Source organism: Carassius gibelio, chromosome B13 (assembly GCF_023724105.1).
Source record: "Carassius gibelio isolate Cgi1373 ecotype wild population from Czech Republic chromosome B13, carGib1.2-hapl.c, whole genome shotgun sequence".
Taxonomy (NCBI): Eukaryota; Metazoa; Chordata; class Actinopteri; order Cypriniformes; family Cyprinidae; genus Carassius; species Carassius gibelio.
Window position 1 is genome coordinate 3127918 of NC_068408.1, and position 13488 is coordinate 3141405.

General features: G+C 35.3%; 1 protein-coding gene across 1 annotated transcript; it reads left to right on the forward strand.

The window, feature by feature from the left end:
• The first annotated feature begins 879 nt into the window (after positions 1-879).
• tsnax (translin-associated factor X) lies at positions 880-10885 on the forward strand. Its single transcript, XM_052572787.1, has 6 exons — positions 880-1197; positions 1340-1420; positions 1497-1611; positions 2282-2412; positions 8682-8791; positions 10237-10885. The coding sequence occupies exons 1-6, from the start codon at positions 1182-1184 to the stop codon at positions 10603-10605; spliced, it is 822 nt and encodes a 273-aa protein (XP_052428747.1). The 5' UTR covers positions 880-1181; the 3' UTR covers positions 10606-10885.
• Positions 10886-13488: the final 2603 nt, after the last annotated feature.

Sequence of the window (13488 nt, forward strand, 5' to 3'; positions counted from 1 at the left end):
TTGCAATAAACTGAGCAGAAATGTCATTTGGTGATTATGAATGTGTATTTTGTTGTCCAATGCCCCCTGTAGGAGCATGCTGGCACTCATTCAGACAGTGAGGAGGCACTGGGCTGCACGTACACAGTTGGCATGAATCCTTGAGGAACAGTAATCTGATACACTGTATGTGCAATCACAGGAAAGCACCTCTCAACTAGCTTTCATTCATAACACACACACACACACACAAACACATACAAATGGTATTACCATTTTGCACCATCGTATTTTTGTAAAAAAAAATATGAATTGGTTAAATGTGATTTAAACATTTTTTATTAAAATGTACAATGAGTATAAAAAAATATACAAACATTAATGCAGTTCCAACATATTTAAGTCACAGTAAAAACGTAAATACTAATAAAAAAAAAAAAATACCTCTAAAAGCTTACACAACTTAACTTTTTTGTTATCCAGGTTTAAAGATTTGAAGAAGGAAACAACTTAAAATCATCAAAACTTGTGTCCAAACCTAGAATATTATTAAGCCAAATTCAGATTGGGGGAAAAACATATATATATATATATATATATATATATATATATATATATATATATATATATGTATTTTTTTTTTTTTTTTTTGCATAAACAAAATAATTTTCCAATAGGTTTCAGCTTCAGTAAAGTAGCCTATTATGTGTCTGAGTTACTCATTACACGGTTGAACGTCATTAATAATTAAAACTAAACATCTTTAGTCTTCAGGAAAAGAGGAAAACAGAAATCTTGATCTGACTCCCCACTTTCTCTTTAGCCCAAAACAGACTAAAGTCAATGGACCGATCTAAACTACGTTACCCAAAATGCCTTGCGGTGTCACGCAATTAAGCCGCGCGGGTCCCGTGTAAACAATGGAAGCCCGTTCGCCCGCCAGTGTTCAAAATAAACCGAATTACACGCAAAATTGCTTTTTTTACAAAGAAAACACGGAATTGAGAACACATTTCTAAAATACGTCCTTTTTAGGTTTTATATTTGAGGAAGCACGTCATCATACAGACACGTGTGAAAAGCCTCGATGAAGGCGTTCAGCTGGATTTAAACACTAAAACGACAAGCAGCTGGTAAAATAAAAGCAGTTCTCGCTCCATCCACGCACACACGTGTCCAGTGGACCAGACTTTATTTTAGAAATGAGTAAACGAGAAGGTAAAGTCTGACAGTCTAACGCAGTTTAACATCATTTGAGGTTTATGCTGAAATCCGCGCCTTTAGCTCGTGGATCACGATGATGGGGAGTTATGCTAGCTTCTGTTTATGTAAATATTTATGTTTTTAATGTTCTTTGCAGACGATAGATGTGGCAGAAAACTAAAGACAGAAGCAGAGGTCTGTATGAATCCGGATTCATCTGTCATCGCTGCTTTCAAAGGTGAACCACAGTCATTTGTTCAGCTCCAGATGAATCGGTTTTATATATTTACTGTTTTGTGTTCACACTCCGACAGTTTTCCAGCAAGAACTGGACACCAAACATGATAAACACGAGCGTCTGGTGAAAATCAGTCGAGATGTCACCATTGAGAGCAAACGGACCATATTCCTCCTGCACAGAGTCACCAGGTGAGACGCAGGAATTGTTTTTAATAGTACATTTGCTTGTTTTTAATTATTTGAGTGAGTAACAAAATATTTTGCCCTTAATAAAAAAAAAAAAAAAAAAAAAATATATATATATATATATATATATATATATATATATATATATATATATATATATGAAACGAATTAAAATTTAAACTAATGTTTGATGAGTTTCATGAAATACACATATTATTTTTTATTATATCTTTATAATAAAAACATTATTGTCATTATTATTATTATTATTCAATTTATTCTTTATATTATTGTATTATATTCTAATGTTTAAATATTTTGGTGACTACAAAAAAAAAAATGTTTTGACCACACACACACAGAGATAAATGAGTAAGTGTAGTATGATAGTTTACAAGAAAAAACTCTTTCTATATTTCCGCTTATTTTCATATTTAAATCTATATTTTGTGCTATTTACTAGCAGATTCTTTTGTGTAAAAATGGTTTAAAAGTAAATCCTAAACCTATTTTTTTTTCCTTCATTTTATTTTTTTCCCAAAGGCGATATTGATAAATAGATCGAGTTGTTCTGGCTTTAATGAACTGCGTGGAAAAGACCAGGGATAAAGGCATCTGCTAAAGTAATGTAAATAAATTAATAAATAAATTTTTTCTTTCCTTTTTTCTTCAGTGTTCCAGATGTTGAGGAGATCCTGACTGAGGCTGATGTGAAACTGGATGCTGTGAGGCAGAAGATCGGACAGATAGCAGAAGAACTGAAAGGAGAAGATTTACACCAGTTTCACCGAGCGTTTACTCCAGGTACAGTATGACCACAAACACTTACACGTCATGTGACTAATTCATATTTATATTGCAATACATTTGCAGTTTTGTAAACACTGTGAAGATAATGTTATGTATACATATTATAGTCTAGTCTCCTAATATCTTGAATACAGGGATTACACAGGTTCTGGAAATCTTGAAAGTGCTTCAATTTCAGTGTAGTATTTTCAAGGATTTAAAAGTGCTTGGATTGTGGATACAGTGCTGGAAACTTCTTGAGATTCTAACTGCTTGCATAATAATTCACTGAGTGTGACATGATTATTTAATGTACATTTACGGTAACTATGTAGCCTTCAATTGCATGCAGTCGATTATATCAAGTCAAAATTATGTCTGTTTAATAAGCTCTTGAAACAGATCCATCAAAAACTCTTTGTATAATATACAGTGTGTGTGTGTGTGTATATATATATATAATTTTTTTTTTTTTTTATATAAAATTTTATTTTTTTATTTTTTACATTTTTTTTTTTACTTTAACATTTACAAAGTTTTTATTACTGTTTTTAATGTAAAATACAGAAGAATGGAGGGGGAGTGGATGCCATACATTTTTTTCCCTTATATATATATATATATTTTTTTTTTTTTTTTTTTTTTTTAAGAATATGGGATTTTCCCAATAATTAACTTTATTCTCTCAGACATTAATCTAATTTTGCTAAAACTTTAATCATTTTGACTATTCCCAAAATAATACAAATTTAATCTTGTATTGCTATGAGTTAATTCTCATAATTTTGACTTTATTCACAAAATATTATTACTTTAATCTTATATTGCCACAGCTTTATTCAACATTTTGAATTGCTTTTTTTCGATATAGTTTTAAACTCATGATGCTACGACTTTGTTCCCATAAGTTTTTACTTAATTCTAAAAATATTAATCTCATATTGAGATGAATTCATTCACAGAATTTGACTTTATTCTAAAAATATGATCTGGTATTGCCATGACTTTTTTCTCACTATGTTTTGACTTGAATCTAATTTTTCTACGACATTACTCTCATAATTGACTTTGTTCTCAAAAACCTATGACTTCAGTCTCATAATTGTATTGTTGCATGCACAGTCTTGTATTTAAAGACTTTTGGTCCATTGTGCTCAAGCTTGTGCAGTTGATCTCCACTAAATATCTCAAGTTGCCTAATGTCCTAAGATCACTGTGCTTTTCTAGCCATTATTATTTCTGTCTTTCTAAGAGAAGAGAGGGTAGACACGACGTCTGCAGACTTCAGAGGAAAGCGTGGATAAGGCAGGGAGGGGACCTACCAAATTCTGCGGTTATCTAGCGGGGAGGGGAAGTCATTTTTAGATTATGCTCACAGAGAAATCATCGGGGTCTTTCTTGAGACGTGACCGAGGTCAGATCATGCCAAACAGCTTTCTATTTTCTTTGTATTAGAAGAGCTTCATTGGGCTGTGATAAAGCGTTTCAAGAGCTTGTGTTCGTGCAGAAGTCATTAAAAGTGCTGATTTTTGGCACTAATTGCCGCTCATACTGTGATCTGATTTTAACATCAACTTTGTGCTGGTCAAGAAGTAGCAGAAGATTCTACACGCACAAAGCATTAGTGCATAAACAGGTGGAATAATCATAAGGCGACCTTAATTAATCAGAAGTGTTTATTAATCGAGTAGTTGCTTAATTTAAGCTGTCAGAATGATCTCATTTATGAGATGAGTGCACTTAAATGCTGCCATAAAGGACAGACTTTATGCATTGATTTGTGATTAAAAGTATACAAAAAATAGTAGCATTGCTCAGATTTAAATGTTATTTGTGAAAGTCGATTGTCCAGTTTAGTAAGCATTTTCTTCATTTTCCCATAAATAAAACATCAGTTATTCACTTTTTTGTTGTAGCAACTTTAAACATAATTTTTGTTAGGATTTAAAGTGGGCATATGCAAATATATACGTCTTCTTTTGTTCATGCATGCTTTCTTTTACTTTGTGTTATTTTCCTCTAATTATTTCCCCCCCCAAAAAAATCAAGACATTGATCCCTTCAAATGCATTTGTTTTATTTTAGCCAACATAATTCATGATTAAGAATTTGGAACTTGACTATATCAGTAGCATCATTAAACCATTCGCTTATATTTTCTACAATGGAAAAGGTTTTTTTTTTTAAGCCACAAAAGGTGATGACAACATGTTTCCCGGTTCATCGCAGACAAACACACAGTTTGTTTATCATCTGAAGCGCAGTGGCATTGCTGTGCAGTAACCATGAGGAGTGATTTCTACACGCTGTTCCTGATAGAAATGAAGATAATGCTTCACCCGTATTAGAATCTGCACTTTTCTTTCATGCCTGGCACATAACATCTCTACTGCACAGTTTCGCCTGTCACTCCTATTCACACAAACACAGTGAGTTTGCAGCATTTGGCTGACTGAAAGCCCAATTATCCTTTTCCTTTTGGCTCAGAGTGCTTTTTCACACTGGCACAATTCATCAGCATCTGATCCATTTAACGCTTGACTATTAGAGATGAAGATAAAGGCTTGTCTCATCTGAGCAGTTACAATACAATACACATTTTATTTCTATAGCACATTTAAAACAGCTGCAGCTGTAACATTACATACAGTCACACAAAACAAGATTCAACATAATTGGTCACTCTATTCAATTCTAAAAGCTCTACCAAAAAGGATTTCAATCTAGACGTAAAAGCATGCACAGATAGGGAAGATTTAATGTGCATTGGGAGAGGTCTTCATAATCGAGGAGCAGCCACTATGAAAGACTTATCTATCACCCTTTGATTTTAATCTTGTTTTGGGAACATGAAGAATCATCTGATTCGAAGATCTCAAGTTTCTTTAACTTTGATAAGGAATCGATAGGTCAACAACGATATATTTTGGAGCAATGCTTTTAAAAACCATCAGCAAAACCTTGAATTCAATTCTCAATTCTACAAGTAATCAGTCTAAAGAAAACAACTGGAGTTAATTCTCGTGCTCTCTTCTTTGTGCGAGTCAATAGTCTGGCAGTAGCATTTTATACTAATTGAAGACGAGATAATTGTCCCTGTGAAATACCTGTATAAACATAATTGCAGTAATCGATGCGTGATGTCACAAAGGCATGAATAATAGTCTCCAGATCCTTAAAAGAGAGAAATGTTTTCGGTTTATAAATAATTCTGGGATGATAAAAGGCAGCCCTCACAACACTAGTAACCTGCTTATCTAAAACCAAGGCTGAATCCATCATAACACCCAAATACTTAACATGATCTAAAATATATCTAAAAATCTTCAAAGCGGCCAACCTACTTAAAATTTCCCTTGAAACAGAAGGTGGTCCAAAAACAACACACTCAGTCTTATTAGTGTTCAGATGAAGAACGTTACTTGCAGCCAGGCTCTTATCTCACCTAAACACTGAGAAAGTCCATCAAAGTATTGTGATACATTTGGATCTGGAGGGATATATAACTGTCACAGAGTGTTATCTGCATATAAATGACAATATTATATTTTAATATAATATTTAGCCCAAAGGGCCCATATATAATGAAAATAAAACAGGCCCAAGTATAGACCCCTGTGGCACACCATTATGTAATTTAGCTGATGTAGAACACAGATCTCCAAGACAAATCGGGAAATATCTTTTAAATGTGATTTAAACCATTCTAGGGCAGTACCCTTAACACCAACATTTTCCAAACATTGAAACTGAAATATTACTTTATAGTATATATCATTACTCTTTTATTAATTTTGATTGCTTATATTGTCCTCATTTGTAAGTCGCTTTAGATAAAAGTATCTGCTAAATAACAAAATTTAAATATAAAGGTAAATAACAAACCTAAATTGAACTTTTAAAACAAGCCCCAAACCAAGTAAATAACACAAATAAAATAATTATCTATAAAAATACCATCTAAAATTTTCTAAAGACAGTAAGTTCCCTTCAGACATACATTCATATAAACTCCTACCCCTAATTTGATCGTGATTTGTTTAGCATCTCAACTGATTTTAATCGTCACATTTTAATCAGTTTCTCGCGGTTAATTGTTAAATCCCTATTTGTGAATATTTCTTTTTTAACAAGATTTTGAATATAAAGTTCTTATGAAGCTGTTATTTTTACATTATTCTTTGTTTGTGTGTTTTGTTCTTAGTTTGTCAATTTTTGCCTATTAACTTTCCAATAATGCATTAACTGCATTACCTTACTATTTTATTGTCTGAATCTGCTTGGAGGATTAACAGAATAGCATGTTGTTGTTGTTGTTGTTGTTGTTGTTTTAAAGCATTTATTCCACTGTTTGTGGAGCTTTTTATTCTAAGATAGCATTATGTGAAAATGCATTTTATTTGCCATAAAATAAAAAATAAACTCAAATATGATCACTTAAAACAGTGATATTTTGGTGTATTTGAGATATTGTTGTAGTTTTATGAATATTACATATTATTTATCTTAAGGTTTTAATCATTTTTTTATCAAAATATTTTGGACAATAAAGTATTTTAAAAACCCTGATTTATACATATTTATTGTGAATATAATGTTATATATTAAATTATTAAATTTTTTATTGTATCATCTTAATATATATATATGTGTGTGTGTGTGTGTGTGTATATAATTTTTGTTATTTTTTGAAGAAGAAGAATTAAAGTCAAAGAAAAAGAGACATACAGGTGTTGCAGTCGTAATTTAAGCTGGAGTTAGTGGTTTTGACCTGCAACCTTAGTGTGTTTACATGCTGTAAGGTGACTGTTCTGACAAATTAACCTCCAAAGAAATGTCTTGCAGAGGGAGTCTCCAATCTCATGCTCGATAACGTTATCTCTCTTCCTGCTGAGCCTGAGAGAAGACAACAAAACCTCCTGTACGTGGAGTGTTTGTGGGAACCGCGATGCCCTGCTCTCTTTCACATGCTCCACATCATAAACAGTCGCTGGGTTCTGGGCTGAGATTTTGTTTTCATCTTTATGTTGTTCATTGTCACACTGCATGTAGAACTGTGAGCGAGGAGCGACAGATAAGAAGGTCTTTGATGTTAATTGCCACTCCAAAAGTAAAACTTAATCACAAAGTCTTCCGTCCTGTCATTATTGGCCAGATGTTTATACAAGAGCTGGACAAAAATACAGTTTAGTCAGTCTATCATCATCTGACTAAGACTGTTTGATTGGCAAAAAAAAAAAAAAAAACCTATAAATGCATTTGATGCTTCTCATAAAAGGAAGTTTTTTTGTGTTTTTTTTTTTTGAAAGAGTAAAAAATACTAATATTGTCCAAGGGTGTAGAATTGAATAGGAATGCTAGGGACGTGTCCCTACCAAAATCTAGTGACTACAACATTTGAATCATTTGGTTCAGATTGGAACTTCGGAGCGCAGATCGCGAATCATTTGATTCTGATCGGAACTTCGGAGCGCAGATCGCGAATCATTCAGATCGCAGCTTCGGAGCATCAACTCGCGAATCATTTGATTCAGATCGCGAATCGTTTGATTCACATCGCAACTCCGGAGCGCAGATCGCGAATCACTTGATTCAGATCGCAACTTCGGAGCGCAGATCGCGAATCATTTGATTCAGATCGCAACTTCGGATCATCAAATCGCGAATCATTTGATTCAGATCGCAACTTCGGAGCATCAGATCGCGAACCATTTGATTCAGATCGCAACTTCGGATCATCAAATCGCGAATCATTTGATTCAGATCGCAACTTCGGAGCATCAGATCGCGAATCATTTGATTCAGATCGCAACTTCGGATCATCAAATCGCGAATCATTTGATTCAGATCGCAACTTCGGATCATCAAATCGCGAATCATTTGATTCAGATCAGAACTTCGGACCGCAGATCGCGAATCATTTGATTCAGATCGCAAATTAAGAAGGTGGAGTGCCAGCCAGAAATGTTAGCAAATCAGCATATTAGAATGATTTCTGATGATCATGTGACACTGACGACTGGAGGAATGATGCTGAAAATACAGCTGTAATACAGAATAAATGACAATTTACAATATATTTACATAGTAGAAGAGTTATTTTAAATTATAATAATACTTCACAAAATTTCAGTTCTTTCTATGTTGTTGATCAAAAATTAGTGTGGGATTTTTGCAGTTCATTGAACCAAAATATGTGTAGTTAAATAATCAAATTAAAGTTTTGGGAACTATCACACGGCTGAACCTTGATAATAGAGAGAGTGTCCTTGTCTTATTTCCAGGTATTCAGGAGTATGTTGAGGCCGTGTCCTTCCATCACTTCATCAGACATCGCACTCTGATCAGCCTGGAGGAAATCAACGCTCGTCTGGTCTTCATGAGAGAAAATAAGGTACGGTAATGAATCCTAAAGTCAGCATTATGCATTTGTCTTAATATAAACACAGCTTCCTTGATGTTGTCTTGCCAAAACAGACCGGCTCTGTTCCCGAGAGCACTTTCACCAGGTTTATCAGATTGCTGACAATCACTCCATCTTTTGCTGCTATTTTTAGAAAGCAGTGGTGGCTGCCTGCTTTGCACGTCTCTCTGTAATTGAGATATTTTTAGACGCACTGGACCGGTGTGAGTGACAACGTGTGGCCATTGATTTCTCAGTTTTCTAGGTGTTTTGTTTGTGAATAAACTCTTAAACAAGGTGGGGTTGATGCATTTTTGTAGGCCAAATACAATCATATCGCTGATGTGTAGCTTTTTACTTCTGCCAGTTGTATATATGTTTCATAATCCACAATATATGTGAACATTATTGTGATGTACAAAACAGATGTAAGAATCATGAATTTATTCAGTATCAGAGCCTGTTTTCTGCAATAATCCTAAAGCCAATGGTAAAATCCTATTGGGTTTTTATTGAGGAGGGAATCAGAGTAATGTTAATGGTGCTTTAAAGTCCTACTAGGAAGATTGTATTTATGAGATTGGAAAGTCATAATTGGCATCAAGTGCGTTACGATTTTTAAACTCTGCTTGTAAAAAATGATGAAGAAAGAATGGGCATCAGTGTTTATTTGACATTTTTTATTTAGTTAATGAAGGTGCTCTGATTGAATCATTACATATTCTAGTGTAATTTTACACTACTGTCGTATTTTGTACGTTACTTATATTATAAAACTTAAAACTTGCCAACAATACAGTTACAATTAAAATGTAATGGAAATCTGTTTTAAAGTAGTGTCTTCAAACTATTAAGTAAAACATATTGTGTTCCATTCAATTTATTCCTCACTTGTTCTTAAAAAGGTCAGAAAAGTCTTAACCTGTTATTGATGCCCTCAACTCAGAAACTCTGGGCTTAAAGAAAAATGTCCCACTTTGTTCATGTGTTGAACTCGGAAATGTAACATCGCTGCAGCTCTTTACTGGTCATACTGAAGATTTGGGTCTCTATTAGGGCTCCTCGATTAATAGATGATTATGAATATTTTTCAGTGAAGGATGGTTCTGTGATCAGTAGTAAATCTTTATCTGAAGACCAGAGGGGGCTCTCGCCTGCATAAAAACGCCACATATGACCTCACTTCACTAAAAGATCCGCCAAATCGCAATTGAGATTTAATTTAAATGAATCATGCCATCCTAGTCAGTACCAGATTGATCAGCCATTCATTTATTAGTTAGAATACTAATGATCTAAAAGCCATAATTCAGTTCACGTTTATTTGTATAGTGCTTTTCACGATGCAAATCGTTGCAAATCAGCTTTACAGAAAATCGAAGTTTCGTTGTTATATTTACTAATAGCTTATCTGTTTGCTTGTCTGTTGTGTGAAGGGTGAAGGTGAGGTTGCATGCGTATTGACCTTCCAGATAACTCCGACCGACTACCTGCTGGGTGTCGCGGACCTGACGGGCGAGCTGATGCGCATGTGCATAAGCAGCGTAGGTAACGGAGACATAGACACGCCATTCCAGCTCAGCGGCTTCCTGCGGCAAATCCACGACGGTTTCTCCTACATCGGCAACACGGGACCCTACGAGGTGTCTAAGAAACTGCACACGCTGCGACAGAGCCTGGGGAAGGTGGAGGACGCGTGCTACACCCTGCGCGTGCGCGGATCCGAGATTCCCAAACACATGCTGGTCGACGTGTTCACCAGCAGGGCGGCGACACATTTGGACCCCGAAGAGCCGATGGTGTGAGATACCGAGATGCCTCGCGTGTCCTTTCCTGTGCATGTCAGCCTTTGCAAACTGGGCATATTATTGTTAGAGTATTTTTAGTTTAAGGACTCTGTTTAAATGGTTGCATGTTGTTACCACGTCTAGTTCTTCAGATTTGAGCTGTTGTATTTCATATAAATTGCGAAATGTTTAACTGATCTTGTTCCTTCTAATCTTCCTGAAAGTTATAAACATGTTTACCATTATTTTGAAATCAAACAGCCTCAGAACTGTCAATAAAACTTGTTTTTGGTACAAACTTCGCCCCTGGCTATATATCAACACATCATATTATTATAAAAGATTTGTTATTTATTTCTTAAAAACCACAATTTGTTTACCTATTTGCACTCAGTTTTAGGTAGTAACTTTTCCCCCAACTAAAAATGTTATTTGAAGGAGTGATATTTAGGACAAAGAAAGGTCTATAAATTGATAAAATTAAAAGCAAACAAACACCTGTTTATTAAATTGCTAGTTTAATTAAATATTAGATTTTTTTTATTAACCTGCTCAAAATGTTACAATGAATCAGGTGATATTAAGTAAAAAAAAACATTAATTGTGCATTTATGCATGTACACTCACCGTTCACTTTATTAAGTACACCTATTCATTTTCTTGGTAACACAAATTGCTAATCAGCCAATCACATGGCAGGGATCTAGATGTGATGAAGACGTCTTGCTTCAGAGGTTACAATTCACACTGGCTCATCAAAATTGGACAATAGAAGATTCGAAAAATGTTGCCTGGACTGATGTGCCTCGATTTCTGCTGCGACATTCAGATGGTAGGGTCAGTATTTGGTGTAAAGAACATGAAAGCATGGATCCATTTTGGCTGGGCTCAATGGTTCAGGCTGTTGCTGGTGTAATGGTGTGTGGGGGATATTTTCTTGGCACACTTTGGGTCACTCGGCACCAAATGAGCATCGTTTAAATGCCACGGCCTACCTGAGTATTGTTGCTGACCATGTCCATCTCTTTATGAATACAGTGTACCCATCTTCTGATGTCTACTTCCATCAGGATAATGCACCATGTCACAAAGCTCAGATCATCTCAGACCAGTTTACTTTATTCACATGTCCTCCACAGTCACCAGATCTCAATCCAGTAGAGCAGTTTTGGGATGAGCTGGAACGGGAGATTCACATCATGGATGTGCAGCCAACAAATCTGCAGCTACTATGTGATGCTATCATGACAATATAGACCAGAATCTGTGATGAATGCTTCCAACACCTTGCTGAATCTATGCCACGAAGAATTAAGTCAGTTCTGAAGACAAAAGGGGGTCCAACCCGGTGCTAGCAAGGTGGACCTAATAAAGTGGCCAGTAAGTGTGTATATACACATATAGCCTATGCCCCTGAAATGACTCAAAATGTATTTAAAAAAATCGTACAGCTGTTTACATAGCTGATCACTGTAATATTCTACTGAGATTCAGTCTTTATTGTGTTCTGTCTAAACACCGTTTCAACACAACTCCCCTATGAGAGTTGTACAATACTGACACATAGTGACTAATTCAAGTCATTGCAGGGCATGACTACAAGCATTCAATCTTTAGGGAATAGTTGACCCCAGAATGAAAATGTTGTCATTGTTTACTCATCCTCATGTCATTCCAAACCTGTATGAGTCAGGAGGGTGAGTAAATGATGACAAAGTTTCCATTTTGGGGCGAACTATTCCCTTAAGCAATCAAGCAGGTGTTCCGATATTGATTAACAAATGTGTTCAGGTCTCAAGTCAGGATAATGTTTGGAAGTATATAAACTCTTGAACTGGAATATAGACTATATATGTATAAAACCGTTGTCATGACTCATGAACCATGTCGTTTGTGTTATTTCATAAGTTTTGATTACTTAACTGTTGCAATAAAATGTGAGGAAAAAAGTCATAATAATGTAAAACAGACTTTTGACTGCTAGTGTTCTTTGACTTTCATGTTTCAGCAGAAGTTAAAGTATCAAATACCTCATAATCGTATTCACACTGTAACCTGGAACATATTCACGTATATTGACGACAAAAGACCAGTCATCTCAAAGTCTTTGATGTTAATTTCCACTCCAAAAGTAAAACTTAATCACAAAGTCTTCCGTCCTGTCATTATTGGCCAGATGTTTATACAAGAGCTGGACAAAAATACAGTTTAGTCAGTCTATCATCATTTGACTAAGACTGTTTGATTGGGGGGGAAACTTCCTATAAATGCATTTGATGCTTTTTTTTTTTTTTTTGAAAGAGAGTAAAAATACTAATATTGTCCAAGGTCGTATGAATAGGGATGCTATGGACGTGTTCTTACCAAAATCCAGTGACTACTAAAATTTGAATAATTTGATTCAGATCGGAACTTCGGAGCGCATATCGCGAATCATTTGATTCAGATCGGAACTTCAGAGCGCAGTTCGCGAATCATTTGATTCAGATCGGAACTTCGGAGCGCAGTTCGCGAATCATTTGATTCAGATCGCAACTTGGGAGCATCAATTCGCGAATCATTTAATTCAGATCGCAACTTCGGAGCGCAGATCGCGAATCATTTGATTCTGATCGGAACTTCGGAGCGCAGTTCGCAAATCATTTGATTCAGATCGGAACATCGGAGCGCAGATCGCGAATCATTTGATTCAGATCGCAACTTCGGAGCGCAGATCACGAATCATTAATCAGATCGCAATTTCGGAGCGCAAATCGCAAATCATTTGATTCAGATCGGAACTAGTTCGGAGCGCAAATAGCGAGTCATTTGATTCAGATCGGAACTTCGGAGCGCAAATAGCGAGTCATTTGATTCTGATCGGAACATCGGAGCGCAGATCGCGAATCATTTGATTCAGAT